The 13,417-nt window shown below is 37.0% G+C and overlaps 1 protein-coding gene across 2 annotated transcripts in view; it reads left to right on the top strand.

The window, feature by feature from the left end:
- Window positions 1-3,505: 3,505 nt before the first annotated feature.
- The window catches only part of RNF43 (ring finger protein 43), a 70,829-nt gene continuing 60,917 nt past the window's right edge, over window positions 3,506-13,417 (top strand). Inside the window, exons 1-2 of one of the 2 annotated variants that reach the window (XM_058706007.1) lie at window positions 3,506-4,084; window positions 5,135-5,774. In XM_058706007.1, the coding sequence (XP_058561990.1) occupies window positions 5,523-5,774 (252 nt within the window). In that variant the 5' untranslated portion in view covers window positions 3,506-4,084; window positions 5,135-5,522. Of the gene's footprint in view, window positions 5,775-13,417 lie in introns of both variants that reach the window. The other variant, XM_058706006.1, reaches the window with a different exon arrangement.

Raw genomic sequence — 13,417 nt, 5'->3', positions numbered from 1 at the left:
GTAGGTGACATTCCTTCCCTTAATATGCCTTTTTAGCTCTGTATCTGTTGAAAGAGATAATATCCTTTGAGGAACATATGTCAAGCAGAAACCTTGGCATGGCTTAATTAATGAAATGCCTTTATCAGCTTTCCAAACTTTTTTATATGTGAATACAACAGACCAAGGAGCTGGATCTCCTGTTATACTCACATGCCTGCTATCTATCAACTAAAGCTATCATCGCTGACTTGGGAAAAATGTCAGAAGATAAAATAAAATCTTTGTGTGAATTGGCCAGTAGGGTCTGACGCATACTAACAAGGTTTCTGACTAGCTCCTCAGTATTTCAGCACCTTAAGCACAATAAATTTCAATCAGTCAACAATAAAGTGTTTCAACTGGAGTTGTCTTGCTTGTTTTTACTGTTTAACTGGTGATCAATACAAAACTAAGTCATTATGACTAGTATTAATAATAGCAAAATTTGAAAGAGAATGTATTACAGAGAAAGACAGATACCACATGGTTTCACTCTTATGTGGATCCTGAGAAACTTAACAGAAACCCATGGGGGAGGGGAAGGAAAAAAAAAAGAGGTTAGAGTGGAAGAGAGCCAAAGCATAAGAGACTCTTAAAAACAGAACAAACTGAGGGTTGATGGGGGGTGGGAGGGAGGGGAGGGTGGGTGATGGGTATTGAGGAGGGCACCTTTTGGGATGAGCAGTGGGTGTTGTATGGAAACCAATTTGACAATAAACTTCATATATTGAAAAAAAAACAAAAACAAACAAAAACAAAAACAAAAGAAAGAGAATGTATTCTGTTTTTCAAAGAATCTACTTAAAAAAATGTCCTGGCTTTTTTTGTTTTTCTTCATTTGTGATTGGAGATTGAATCTTTAATTTTTTTTTTTTTTTTTTTTTTTTTTTTTTTTTTGGGACAGAGAGAGACAGAGCATGAACGGGGGAGGGGCAGAGAGAGAGGGAGACACAGAATCGGAAACAGGCTCCAGGCTCCGAGCCATCAGCCCAGAGCCTGACGCGGGGCTCGAACTCACGGACCGTGAGATCGTGACCTGGCTGAAGTCGGACGCTTAACCGACTGCGCCACCCAGGCGCCCCTGGAGATTGAATCTTTAAAATGCCATTAAGGATAAGGACAATTCTTGGACATATTTATAGAAATCTGTTTTTTTAGGAAAAGGACTCATGTCTTCAGTAACGTTAGTCAATCCAGATGTGAAAATAGATCCTGAAGGATGATATTTCTCACGGGTAAGATTAGGTAGTAAATATTAGTGACATGGCATTTCATTACCATGGTAATGACGTCTTTATGATATCTCTGTGGACGTTGTAGTAGATAACCTGAGGGATAAGCCAGAGAATAATTTCTCTTGTTTGTCAGTTCTGGTGACCCAGTAAATACAGTGTATCAGTGAAGTAAAGTACATTGGGCTGTTTAGTTTGATCCTGAGTATCTAAGTGGATATCCAGGTTCATGATACATATTTTCATCATTCCTAGATCTTGGAGTTTCCTCAAGAGAGGGCAACCACATCTATATTTTCTTCCTTCTTTCAACTAAGTGTGTTTATTAACTCTTAGGTTTAGGTCTCTTATTAACTCCTTTCTAAGTTTCAAGCAGGAATAGGTGAGGTAAAGTCCATTAGTAGGTCACTTTTTGTTTAAGATAATTTTGCATATATCAAATATATAGTAATGTGTATTTTGCATTATTTATGCTATACTATTACACAACATACATAAAATAAAAATATAAAACCACAGATGTAAAAAATTCTCTCTAGAATAATTAGATATATTCTTTTTTTTAAATTTAATTTATTTTTTAAATTTACATCCAAGTTAGTTAGCATGTGGTGCAACAATGATTTCAGGAGTAGATTCCTTAATGCCTCTTACCCATTTAGCCATCCCCCCTCCCACAACCCCTCCAGCAGCCCTCTGTTTGTTCTCCATATTTCAGAGACTTAATGTTTTGTCCCCTTCCCTGTTTTTATATTATTTTTGCTTCCCTTCCCTTATGTTCATCTGTTTTGTATCTTAAAGTCCTCATATGAGTGAAGTCATATGATATTTGTCTTTCTTTGACTAATTTTGCTTAGCATAAGACCCTCTAGTTCCATCCATGTAGTTGCAAAAGGCAAGATTGCATTCTTTTTGATTGAGAATTAGATATATTCTTTTGGAAAGAGCTGTAAAGGTCTATACTTGCATTGTATTCGTAAGGTCCAAGCAACAAAGAAAAATGCTAAATTAAGAATTTATTTTATTCTGCTCTATGTCAGTCATTAGGCCTAAAATGTCAAAAGTGTTCCCATAAACCTTCTCTAGGGAAAAAATGCTCAAGGTGAAGAGAGCTCTTATACTTTTTGCTTTCAGAGGTATTATGTCATTTAAGCTTTACAACCAACCTACAATGCAATTATTGTTATCCACATTTTACAGATGATCAATTTGTATGCTTTCATTTGTAAAATCAAAACATTTTTAAATCTTATATGCTTCTTACCACAATTTAAAACATTAAAGTGTACAGTTCAGTAGTGTTAACCACATTCATACTGTTGTACATTTGTACCATTTGGAAAGATTATTGTCAAAAGGTCAAAAATAAAATGTCTGGCCACAGTCAAATATAATCTGGTCATATGAAAATTCAAACTTTAGAAACATATATGATAAATTTTTGCATTCTAATGACAAGGTAACTAAAAGGGTTATATATAATTCATGAATGTGGTTACTAGCCAAAATGGGTTTTCTTTTTGCCTACAGGCTTCTCATTAATCATATATATTTTGCCCCTTTGGTTGCATTTATGACATAGACTTACTTGCAATCTTACATTGAGGGCATAGGTCTGACCTCCCAAAGATGTGGGAAGAAAATAACAGGCTCAAGACCTCTGACATCAACCTGACTAAAAGCTCCATACAGGAACAGTTTTAGAAAGGAGATACTGAATTTAAAGTAAGTAAAAACAGAAGAAAAAGTATGCATAAAATGGACAGAGTTCTTGCCAGGGTAGCATACATAAGACAGCAGTAAACACTACAGCACTGGATGACTTTATTCTGGCTTTGTGCCACTTACAGACACGAAAGCCCAAAAAGAGCAGAAACCCCTTCGAACTTACATTTGCAAAGCCCTGTGTCCCCTCTTTCATGTTCCGCGTTTTCATTATTTTGTTCTCTTTATTTCTTTATACCACCATTTATGTTCTCTTGGGTGCAATCTGCTTAGATACCTGTTTGAGTGAACCTGACTTACCTGTGGTAGCTTGCTTACCCATTGAACTGGATGCAATTTGGCTGTGGCTCAATAGAGGGAGTAGAGGAGCTGAGAGAGGAGAGAGCAAAAGAACATGTCTGGCTCAGTTAAGTGTGCGCGCACTCCAGCCCTTGCCCTAGCCAGCCAGGAGGAGGAGGGGCGGGAGGGGGGGGTGGTTGCCTGTAGCTGCTCCACCCTCACTTTGTGTCAGCAGGTAGAGAGCGTGATTGCAGTCCCAGGGGAGGGAGTCAGAGCTAGAACACCAATTACAAACCACAGGCTTCCTCCTCTAGGGAGTTGATCCAGAATTGTCTTTCTGGAAGGGAAGCACTCGAATCTTTCCGAACTTTCCAAGCCCATCCATGATTCAGAGACACTGCTTTCTCCCTCTGGGATTTTCTGTGTTCCTGGTAGTGAATTGTTGCTGATGTATTTGCTACTTTGCTCCTTTTCTCTCTCAAGATTTGATCATTTTATATGCTGTTCGGGGAGAAAAAGAACTTTTGTTAGAAAGATTTCAGAAATGATTTTGGATCCTTTATAAGTGCTTTTAGAGTCTTGGGAACAGTAGCTCTAACCCTGGAGTAAATGTTTGCCTTTGACCTGCATGGATTATTTTTTCAGGCTGCGGAATTTCTCGGCACCTACCTACAGTGTGGGGCACTTGGTTTGGTTGCAGTGTAAGAAGGTGGAAGAATGAGCTGTACTTGGTTAAGCAGTTGAAACCTTTTTTGAGCAGGACCTATAAAAGCATAATTGAATTTGTTTCACCCCCGTGGATTCCAGTGGGCCCGACAGCGCAACAGGTTTGCAGATTTCTTTTGAAATTCTTATTTTTCTCCCTCTGCCTCAGCAAAAGAAAAGGATCTATGTAACAGGTTCATGTTCAATTGCTTGGCTTTTCAGCACTTTTTCTGAAGACTTTATAAGACTTTTTAACTTGACCTCTGAACACGGCGGGCTTTATGGTTGAAGTGCATTTATATTTACTTAAGGGTGCACATTTTAATATCTTAGAACTCAGATTTTGTTTGTACAAAGACCCAAATTCTCAAGTGTGCCTAGAAATAGCACAGATCTACTCTACTCAGGCTTATTTATATACTTTTTCAGGGTGTTCTACTTAGAGCCTGTAGACTAATCACCTCCCTACTCCCCCTATCTTTTATTCCCCGCCCCCTCAAGGAATTTGAAAACGTGTTAGGAATGGTCCTTTGTTTTACTTATGAACCTAGAAAATTACAGATTATAAAATCTGGATAATAAAGTAGTTTCCAAAATCATCTCATGGGAAATCAAAGTACTTGGCATTCTCAAGCAGGAGAATAAAAGCCGGAATCCCTAACAGAGAAAGGAAAATAAAGATAGAAATATCAATTTTAACTGGGAAAAATAATTGGAAAGCTAAACTTCTCAAATATTCTTCGAATTTTGAAAGTTGGAAAAAGCGGTGATACTCAGGATTATCCTGGAATATGTGAAGACATATAAATCAGCATCTAATTTATAGACAAATTTAGGTAGAACATTAAAAATGATAGTATATTTAAGTTCATGAAAAGTATTATAAATTCAATGGGTCTAGAACTTTGGCTACCCTAAAATACAGTTTAATGTGGAAACTTTTATGAATACGTGTTATAGCATCTTTGGACATCCCTCACGGTGTGGCCTGGAATATATTGTACCCTCTCCTTCTCCATTAAAACAAAAATCCTCCTATGACCATTGACAAGTTTTGTGGCTTAAACAGGACCATCTCTTCATTTTCCGAGCTGGCGTGTTTCACTCTCACCTTCAGTGCATGGCTTTAGTTGTTTACTTTGCCTTGTTTTGTTCATTAACATTGGATTTAGTGGCTCAGCAACTTGATGCATATGGAAGACCAGCACCAAGTGATCTGACATAATAAAAATTCAGGATGTGACATTCAACCTCAAGCAAAGTTGGAAATCCCAAACAGAAGTGGTGATATCTTTACTAATCATAGTGAAGATGGGAGAAAATGACATCCCTGCAGCAGAAGTGGGCTGAAAACACCTTCTTCTCTGCCAGATCAGGAATGCCACCTGTTCTTGGGAATATACTTTAGAGAAAGGAAGGGCCAAAACTACGACTTGGCTTTCAGAAACTGAAGCATAAATTCTCTTTTCCTCCATATTTGTCTGGATCTGAGAACCTGCATTTGGTACTAGCTAGTGGAAGCAGTATGTATGGCCGAGGTGCATTGCTGCAGCTGGTAGCATGAGTGGTGGCCACCAGCTGCAGCTGGCTGCCCTCTGGCCCTGGCTGCTGATGGCTACCCTGCAGGCAGGCTTTGGACGCACAGGACTGGTATTGGCAGCAGCGGTGGAGTCTGAAAGATCAGCAGAGCAGAAAGCTATTATCAGAGTGATCCCCTTGAAAATGGACCCCACAGGAAAACTGAATCTCACTTTGGAAGGTGTTTTTGCTGGTGTTGCTGAAATAACTCCAGCAGAAGGAAAATTAATGCAGGTAAGGATAACTTTATTATGTTTCACTTTCCATCTGTTCGAAATGTGTCTTTCTTCTTTTGTCTCCCAAACCAAATACCATACAAGAGCTTCTGCTGTTGAGTTTTCTGTTTGTTCCATCTTTTAAGGATATTGCGTTATTGGCATTCTAAAGCAAATTCTTATTCTAAAAAAGAAACATACAAATTCCACATTTTAGAAGATCATCTGCTTATTTTTAACTCTGGTATTACGTTGCCATTTTAGATCCACGTAAGACCTTTCTTTGCAAGTCCAGTACTCTGGACGCTATTTTTTGATAGATTAAATATACGGACTTGTATTTAATTGACATGAGGATCATACTTTATATCCTGTTTAAATTTGAAGTGAACACTGAGGAGGTTGATTTTTTTTTTTTTATTGAGTTAAAATTGGTATATAACATTATATTAGTTTCAGGTGTACAACATAATAATTTGATATTGTATGCATTACAAAGTGACCACCACAATAAGTCTAGTTACCATCTGTTACCCATACAATTGTAAGGAGGTTACAATGGTCAGCAGCACCCTGAAATTCTAGAATGCCCTTGGAGCATATCTGATTACTGTGTCACTTTTAAAATTCAGCCAAGCTTGAATGCTATGGCTGGCTTTATACCACGTGGAGCACCCTATAGCTAAGCCCAAAATGGAGAGGACTGAATTACAAAATGGACACAAGGTGTAAACTTGCCTCCTTTGGTCTTGTCTATACATAATTTTATTTTTGAAAAATTTTTAATTTAACATCTATTTTTTATTGACCCACAGATCTTTTCAGACACAGTTTGTTAGGCTTTCAGGCTGTGAATTTTGCCTGTGATTCATTCATAGCCTACTCTTTATGTGTTGAATTTATGAACTGACTGAGTCCATAGCATTTCATAGATGAATTACCATTCCCCATGGTGAAGATAGAGCCCAAAGGGCTATACCTTTTTGCTGTGGCATTCTAGGGTCTTATTCCATAAAATTATGTTGCTTATTGATTACAATTCATTTTATGAAAGGACACTTGCTGTAGCTCTTGGATATAGGTTAAAATGTTATTAAATATGATTTATTCCAGTATCCAAACTCAGTTTTTAATTTTGTGATTTGAACAGAACCAAAGTATTGTATGAATTTCAATTTTTGTCTACTTAAAGGAGGTGAGAAAATTTAACAAAGTATAGAACTCTCTTTTCCAAACATGGATTTTAACATATATGATTTAGTGGTTCTTCATGGTCACTTTTTAAGCAATATTTTGAAACTGGGATAAATTAAGTAGAAGAAGAATTGGATGACATGGAAGGCTTAACTATTCAGAGAAATAAACAGGCAAAAATAATGTATCTGGGAAAAATGGCCAAAGGCTTTTTGGATGAGTCTATACATATAATTTGAACTGTAGGATGGAATTAGGAATATTTAAAAATTGAAGTCACAAAGAATTTTGAATATAATTGGAAAGGAGACTTCCTGGCCTTGCCTAGTTAATACCCTAAAGCATGAGGTATGTGTTCCATTTTCATTTTTTACCCTAAGTAGTTTTACTATAGAGCCATATTTTAATATCTCTGTGGTCTTTGGGAGCCATACTAAGCTTTGTGTCTTATTAATGTCCTGTGGCAGCATGTTCAATGGGTTAATTATATGCTGTATAAAATAGTGTCTCTTTTCTTTTAAATGTGTTACCTTTTATTATCATAAACCTCTGTGTATTCAGAAAGGAAAAGGTATATAACAGAGACTAGCTGGTGTTCTCTTTGCCATTCATTATTTTACCAATCTTTATCATATCTTCTCTTGCTCTACCCTTTTTCTCTGGTAAATCCTGCCAATCTTTTTATTATTATTATTATTATTATTATTATTATTATTAACTATTAACTTTGAGCCTATCAGTATACTTTACACATTGTTTCTTTACTTTGTGAAGAGGGAATTTCATTGTATCTATTATTTAGCAAGGCCTTTCACCCTTTATTATAGGGTGGTTTGCATCATTGGCAATTTTTAGTCTTTCTTCACTTTTTCTGTCCACATAAGCTTCTTTTAGGTCATTAATAAACTTGTACACAGGTCTAGTATTAATCACTGGACACTGTCAGCATTGGTCTTGGTTTATTGTCTATTAACCGATTCTTAATCCACAATAGCTACTAAATTTTCTTAATAGCTTCTTATGAGAGACTTTATTTTAAAAATACAAAGACAACTATTTGAATAATATGCACCAGTTTTTCTTTATCCACTATTTGATTAACTCTTTCAAAGAACTCTAGAGTGGCGATACATGGTTTCTAATTCTAGCATTCATGCTATTTGTTCCTTATCAGATTACACTACAACTCAGGTTTACTCAACTGTGGTTAACCAAGCCTTCCATTTAACTGAAGTTTATATCTCTTAAAGTTGTGCTTTGCTGCACTTTAGTTTGCTTGATAGATAGTTGTAACCTGGTGTCACAAATCTGAAGACAGTCTTCTCTATTGGCTTTGAGGAATTTTGGATAATTCTATGTATCCTTCTGCCTGTGAGTTACTCTAGCTGCCTGTTAAGTTTGATTGTCTTCAAAGATGTCGTCAGGTCTTTTAAGATTGAGGATGTAAGATTGGGGATGTAGGCATTGGGAAATGTAAAAGTACAAGAACAATGATTTTAAAAAATAGTAACCTTGTTATGGTTTCTGGAATTCTCAGAGAGCTTCAGAAAATCTAACATTTCTTTACATTTTGCTCAATTAATCCATGTCAAGGAAATTTTCTAGATTTCCTAATTCTTTGTCTATGTCTGATAAAAAGGACTAGATGATAGTGATTATGATTTATTACTGTTTTTATTTTTCATTTGAGTATATTCTTTTCTCCTGGTTTATACCATTGTAGATGGAAAATGTGCTAGAGCTTATGCATGGCCTAATTGTCCAGTTTTCTGGTTTATTTACCTCTTGTTGAGGTTTATTTCTATTATTTCTAGTAATGATGTTGCTACCTCTTCTGTAAATGATTACAGTCCTATTTTCTTTTTCAATTCTTGTTCATTATTTATATATGTCATTTGAAGGGCCAACTTGAAATCAATCTTTTTTTAAAAATATTTTTATTTTTTATTTTTTTAAGTTTATTTATTTTTGACAGAGGCAGAGTGGAAGCATGAGCTGGGGAGGGGCAGAGAGAGAGGGAGACACAGAATCTGAAGCAGGCTCCAGGCTCTGAGCTGTCAGCACAGAGCCTGACACGGGGGCTCGAACTCATGAACCGTGAGACCATGACCTGGGCTGAAGTCGGACACTTAACCGACTGAGCCACCCAAGCGCCCCTCAATCTTTTTTCTTAAAGCAAAAAAACAAAAAAACAAAAAAACAAAAAAAAAAAACAACCAAGAGGATTTTAGCATAGCACAAGAGAGCTCAACAATTCTTTGACTATCACATTCTTCCTGCTCAGCTGGTTGTCTTGGATTTTCTTAGGCTGTAGGATAAAGTTATGATCAAGATTAGAATGTACTGTCCTGTGGCTTCATCCCTACAGTGGGAGTTGTGGTGATTTGGCATTTGGCCACTAACAGTGAACACCTCCTGGACAGATTCCCCCTTACACAGTGTCTCTGCTTGTCCCTTAATTTACCTATTAGTCAACAAGTAGCTATCCTATCTTTGCATTTTTGCTTTATTTGTAGTCAGGGCCTGAAATGAATTATTTGAGGAGGGAGAGAAATCTTAATAGTTAAAGTTTTGGCCAAAGCCAGTGAGACAATGCTTTAGCAAACAGTAGTTGACAAAGTGACTACATTGTGGCTCAAGGGATTTGATTTTAGCTCTGGCTCTGTCACTAAGTAGTTGGGTGATTTGGGTCAAAATAGTTATTACAGTTTTCTAGGCTTTAGATTCCCCATCTGTAAAATTGAGAGATTCAAATATAATAATGCATAGCAAATTCATGCTATTCAGTTTGCGTGTATTAGCTTATTGCATTCTCATAATAACTTTGTGAGAGAAGCGCAATACTTTTATTCTTCACATTTTACGGATAAGGAAATTGAGGCTCAAATATTAGTATCTGCGAAGGTTATGTGGCTAGTAGGTGGCATAGTTGGAACTTGAACCCGAAAGCCCAAGCTTTTCTTCCTCTAAAATTCTGTACATCAAAGAATGCCACAGATGACTAGAACACCAGTGTAGACTTTGTATAAATGATTCATTTCCAGACTAGAAAGGAATGAAAATGATGAGTACTAATTTCTGAGGTTGATCCAGAATACACAGTATCCTGCTAGTTTCTAAGAATCTCTGTATTCTGTATTCATTCTATTTCCCTCATTTGTGTTTCATTTGCAAAGGTATTTGTAAATCAGAATGTTTATTTAATTTTTTTTCATGTTTATTTTGAGAGAGAGAGAGAGAGAGAGAGAGAGAGTACATGAGCAGGGGAAGGGAGACAGATGAGAGAGAGAGAGAGACAGAATTCCAAGCAGGCTCCATGCTGCCAGCACAGAACCTGACATGGGGCTCAATAACATGAACTGCGAGATCATGACCTGAGCTGAAATTAACAGCCAGACACTCAACTGACTGAGCCACCCAGGCACCCAAAGAATGTTTACTTAATCAGTATATACCTTTGTTTTTAATTTAAATTTTTTTTAATGTTTATTTATTTTTGATAGAGAGACAGAGCACGAGTGGGGGAGGGGCAGAGAGAGAGGGAGACAGAATCTAAAGCAGGCTCCAGGCTCCGAGATGTCAGCACAGAGCCTGACACAGGGTTCAAATTCATGAATCATGAGATCATGACCTGAGCCAAAGTTGGATGCTCAACTGACTGAGCCACCGAGGCATGCCCAAAGTTTACTTTTTATATGGTATTAAAGACATTTCTGGAGCTCATGGTTTTGTTTTTTTGTTAAAAAAATTTTTTTTAATGTTTATTTTTGAGAGAGAGAGACAGAGCGTGAGCAGGGGAAGGGCAGAGAGAGAGGGGATACCGAATCTGAAGCAGGCTTCAGGCTCTGAGCTGTCAGCACAGAGCCTGATGAGGAGCTTGAACTCAGAAGCCGTGAGATCATGACCTGAGCCGAAGTCGGACACTCAACCAACTGAGCCACCCAGATGTCCCTGTTTGTTTTTGTTTTTAATAGAAGGCCCTTTACATTTTATTCATTGGAAAATGTTGGAACTTTTTGGTACTTTTTTTCCCTTTAAATTGCTAAGTACAGTAGAGGAAAAAGATGTTATAAATGAGTGCTGTACTATTATAAATGTCCTGTTAGGAACCAGAATTGGTAGGACAAGGTATTGTTAGAGAAGAGTGTATTAATGATGTTCCATTGAATTTATATAGTAGTTTTCTTCCAAGAAGCTTAAAATGATTCACAAATACCTGCAAGCCAAATAAGAATAGGTGATATATACTCCATTTTACAGAAAAGAAAACGTAATCGGGGAGAGAAAGCAAATAAATTATCCAAGAACAAAGTTGCACAGAGATGGGCCCAATCTGCTTTGCAGGAGATAAAGGAGTAATCCAATTTTTAAGGTATCCAAGGATATGGATTTCTCTGGGATCAATTCTGCAGAGTGGCAATCCTAAAAAGCTAAAATATTGTCAAAGAGTGAAATATCTACTCTATTTGAGCCTATGTTGCTCAGTGTGATAATTCAGTCAAAAAACTATTGGTGAAGCAATTTGCCAACTTTATGTCTCAAAAAGCCCTATGAGCCACTGCTCTAACCTGCATTCATTGTTCTTTTCAGCATTGTTATTATGGTAAAAGTCAAAGTCTTTGCAACGACTTGTAAGGCTCATCAGGATCTGACCTGGCATTCTGATGTTTTGCTTCTGCCCTCACTCAGTTCTCATCGCTCTGACCTCCTTGCTGTCCTTCAGTTAAACCAGGCATACTCCTACCTTGGGGCCTTTCCACATGCCAGTCCCACTTATGGGATTTATGCCCCAGGTATTTTCTTCTCTTAGTCTCTCAAATGTCACCCCCCCCCCCAAGTGTCAAATATGTCACCTTCTCAGTGAGGTCTTCCTAGACCATCCTATTCTGAAGGGCTCTTCCTATTCCCTCTGGGGCTCATATTCTCCTTCTCTGCTTTGTTTTTCTTTATAAACTTATCGCCATGTAACATATTGTAGTATTTTACTTTTGTACTTGTCTCTGCCCCCTCAGTGAAATATGAGCTCTGTGAAAGTAGGGATTTTTGTCTTCTTAGTTCAGAGCTATATTCTTGGGAGTAATGCCTTAGTATACTTAGTGCCTTAGACATAATACGTACTCAATAAACATTTATTGAATAAATGTAAGGAACATGATGGTGGTGCTAAGTAACTCTAATAGCTGGGAGATAACTTTAGGATAAAACAGATTTATTATGTCATCACATTTCTAAGTATACTGTGAGGTCAATTATTTTGAGTGCTTTTGGTTTGAAAGAACATGCTCTATTCCTTTACTCTGACTTATAGACAGCATAGTAGCTCCTTGATTGCCTCTTCCAAATTGTAAACATGGCTATAATCAATACATTTGCGGTGCTCCTTTACACAGTATTTTTACACAACATTTATTTGATTTAATAGATAGCTCAACATCTGCTTTTTAGGAAATTCTGATTTTCCAAGAAAGATTTATTGAGATATTGACTTTAAATCTGTGATTATCAGATATTGGTGTATATCCAAAGGACCTCACCTTCTTAATCCTTAAGCTTGTGATTCCCAATTCTGGTTTTGAGCTACCCTAACACAGTGATTCTTTATCCTTTTTTGGTGCCACAGACCCCTTTGAGGATTTGAGAAAAATTGCTGACTACATGTATTTGAACATATAATTTTGCATAAAATCTCAGTGAGTTGAATCTTTGAGATGTAGGGATCTAAGGACTCCAGATTAATGGCTGCTATCCTAGAACAATCCCTATTATTTCAAGAAATGATATCAAATTCTCAAAACTAATTTACCCTCAATTTACTTAATTTAAAAAGTATTTATAGGACGCCTGGGTGGCTCAGTTGGTTAAGCGTGTGACTTTGCCTCGGGTCATGGTCTTGCGGTTCGTGGGTTCAAGCCCCGCATTGAACTGACGGCCTGCTTCAGATCCTCTGTCCTCCTCTCTCCCTTTGCCCCTCCCCCACTCCTCTCTCTCTCCCTCTCTCTCAAAAATAAATAAACACTAAAAAAATTATTTGTATGTATTACTTGAAGTCAATTAGACAACAATATTATTAGGCAGTTATAAGAAGGTTGGCCTAAGATTACCTCAGATGTAAAAATTGGCATATGACAAAGATCTGCTCATGTTTATTTAGTGAAGGAATTGTGCTTTCCAAATATTAAGTGAAACTCCATCAATTCAAGAAATGCTTACAACCCTTTCATCATGGTGGTTTCACTAAAAGGTCCATAAGAATGAAGGATATTTTACTGATTTGTTTTGATGTAGGTAGAACAATTGTAGCTGTATGTGTCCGTTTGATTACTAAATTCAAAAAACAGAGGCTGTAACACTAACTTTGGTTACTTTCTACTTTTTGGTTTCTATCCTTTAAGCTTCACTTCTACCCTAGGGTAGAATTCTTTGAGCCCTTAAAATTTGCTATAATGGAAAACTTTGAATCTTTCTTAA

This window comes from Neofelis nebulosa, chromosome 16 (genome assembly GCF_028018385.1).
Source record: "Neofelis nebulosa isolate mNeoNeb1 chromosome 16, mNeoNeb1.pri, whole genome shotgun sequence".
In the NCBI taxonomy this organism is placed as follows: domain Eukaryota; kingdom Metazoa; phylum Chordata; class Mammalia; order Carnivora; family Felidae; genus Neofelis; species Neofelis nebulosa.
The sequence above is the reverse complement of the archived record's forward strand: the minus strand, read 5'-3'. Positions and strand labels throughout refer to the sequence as shown.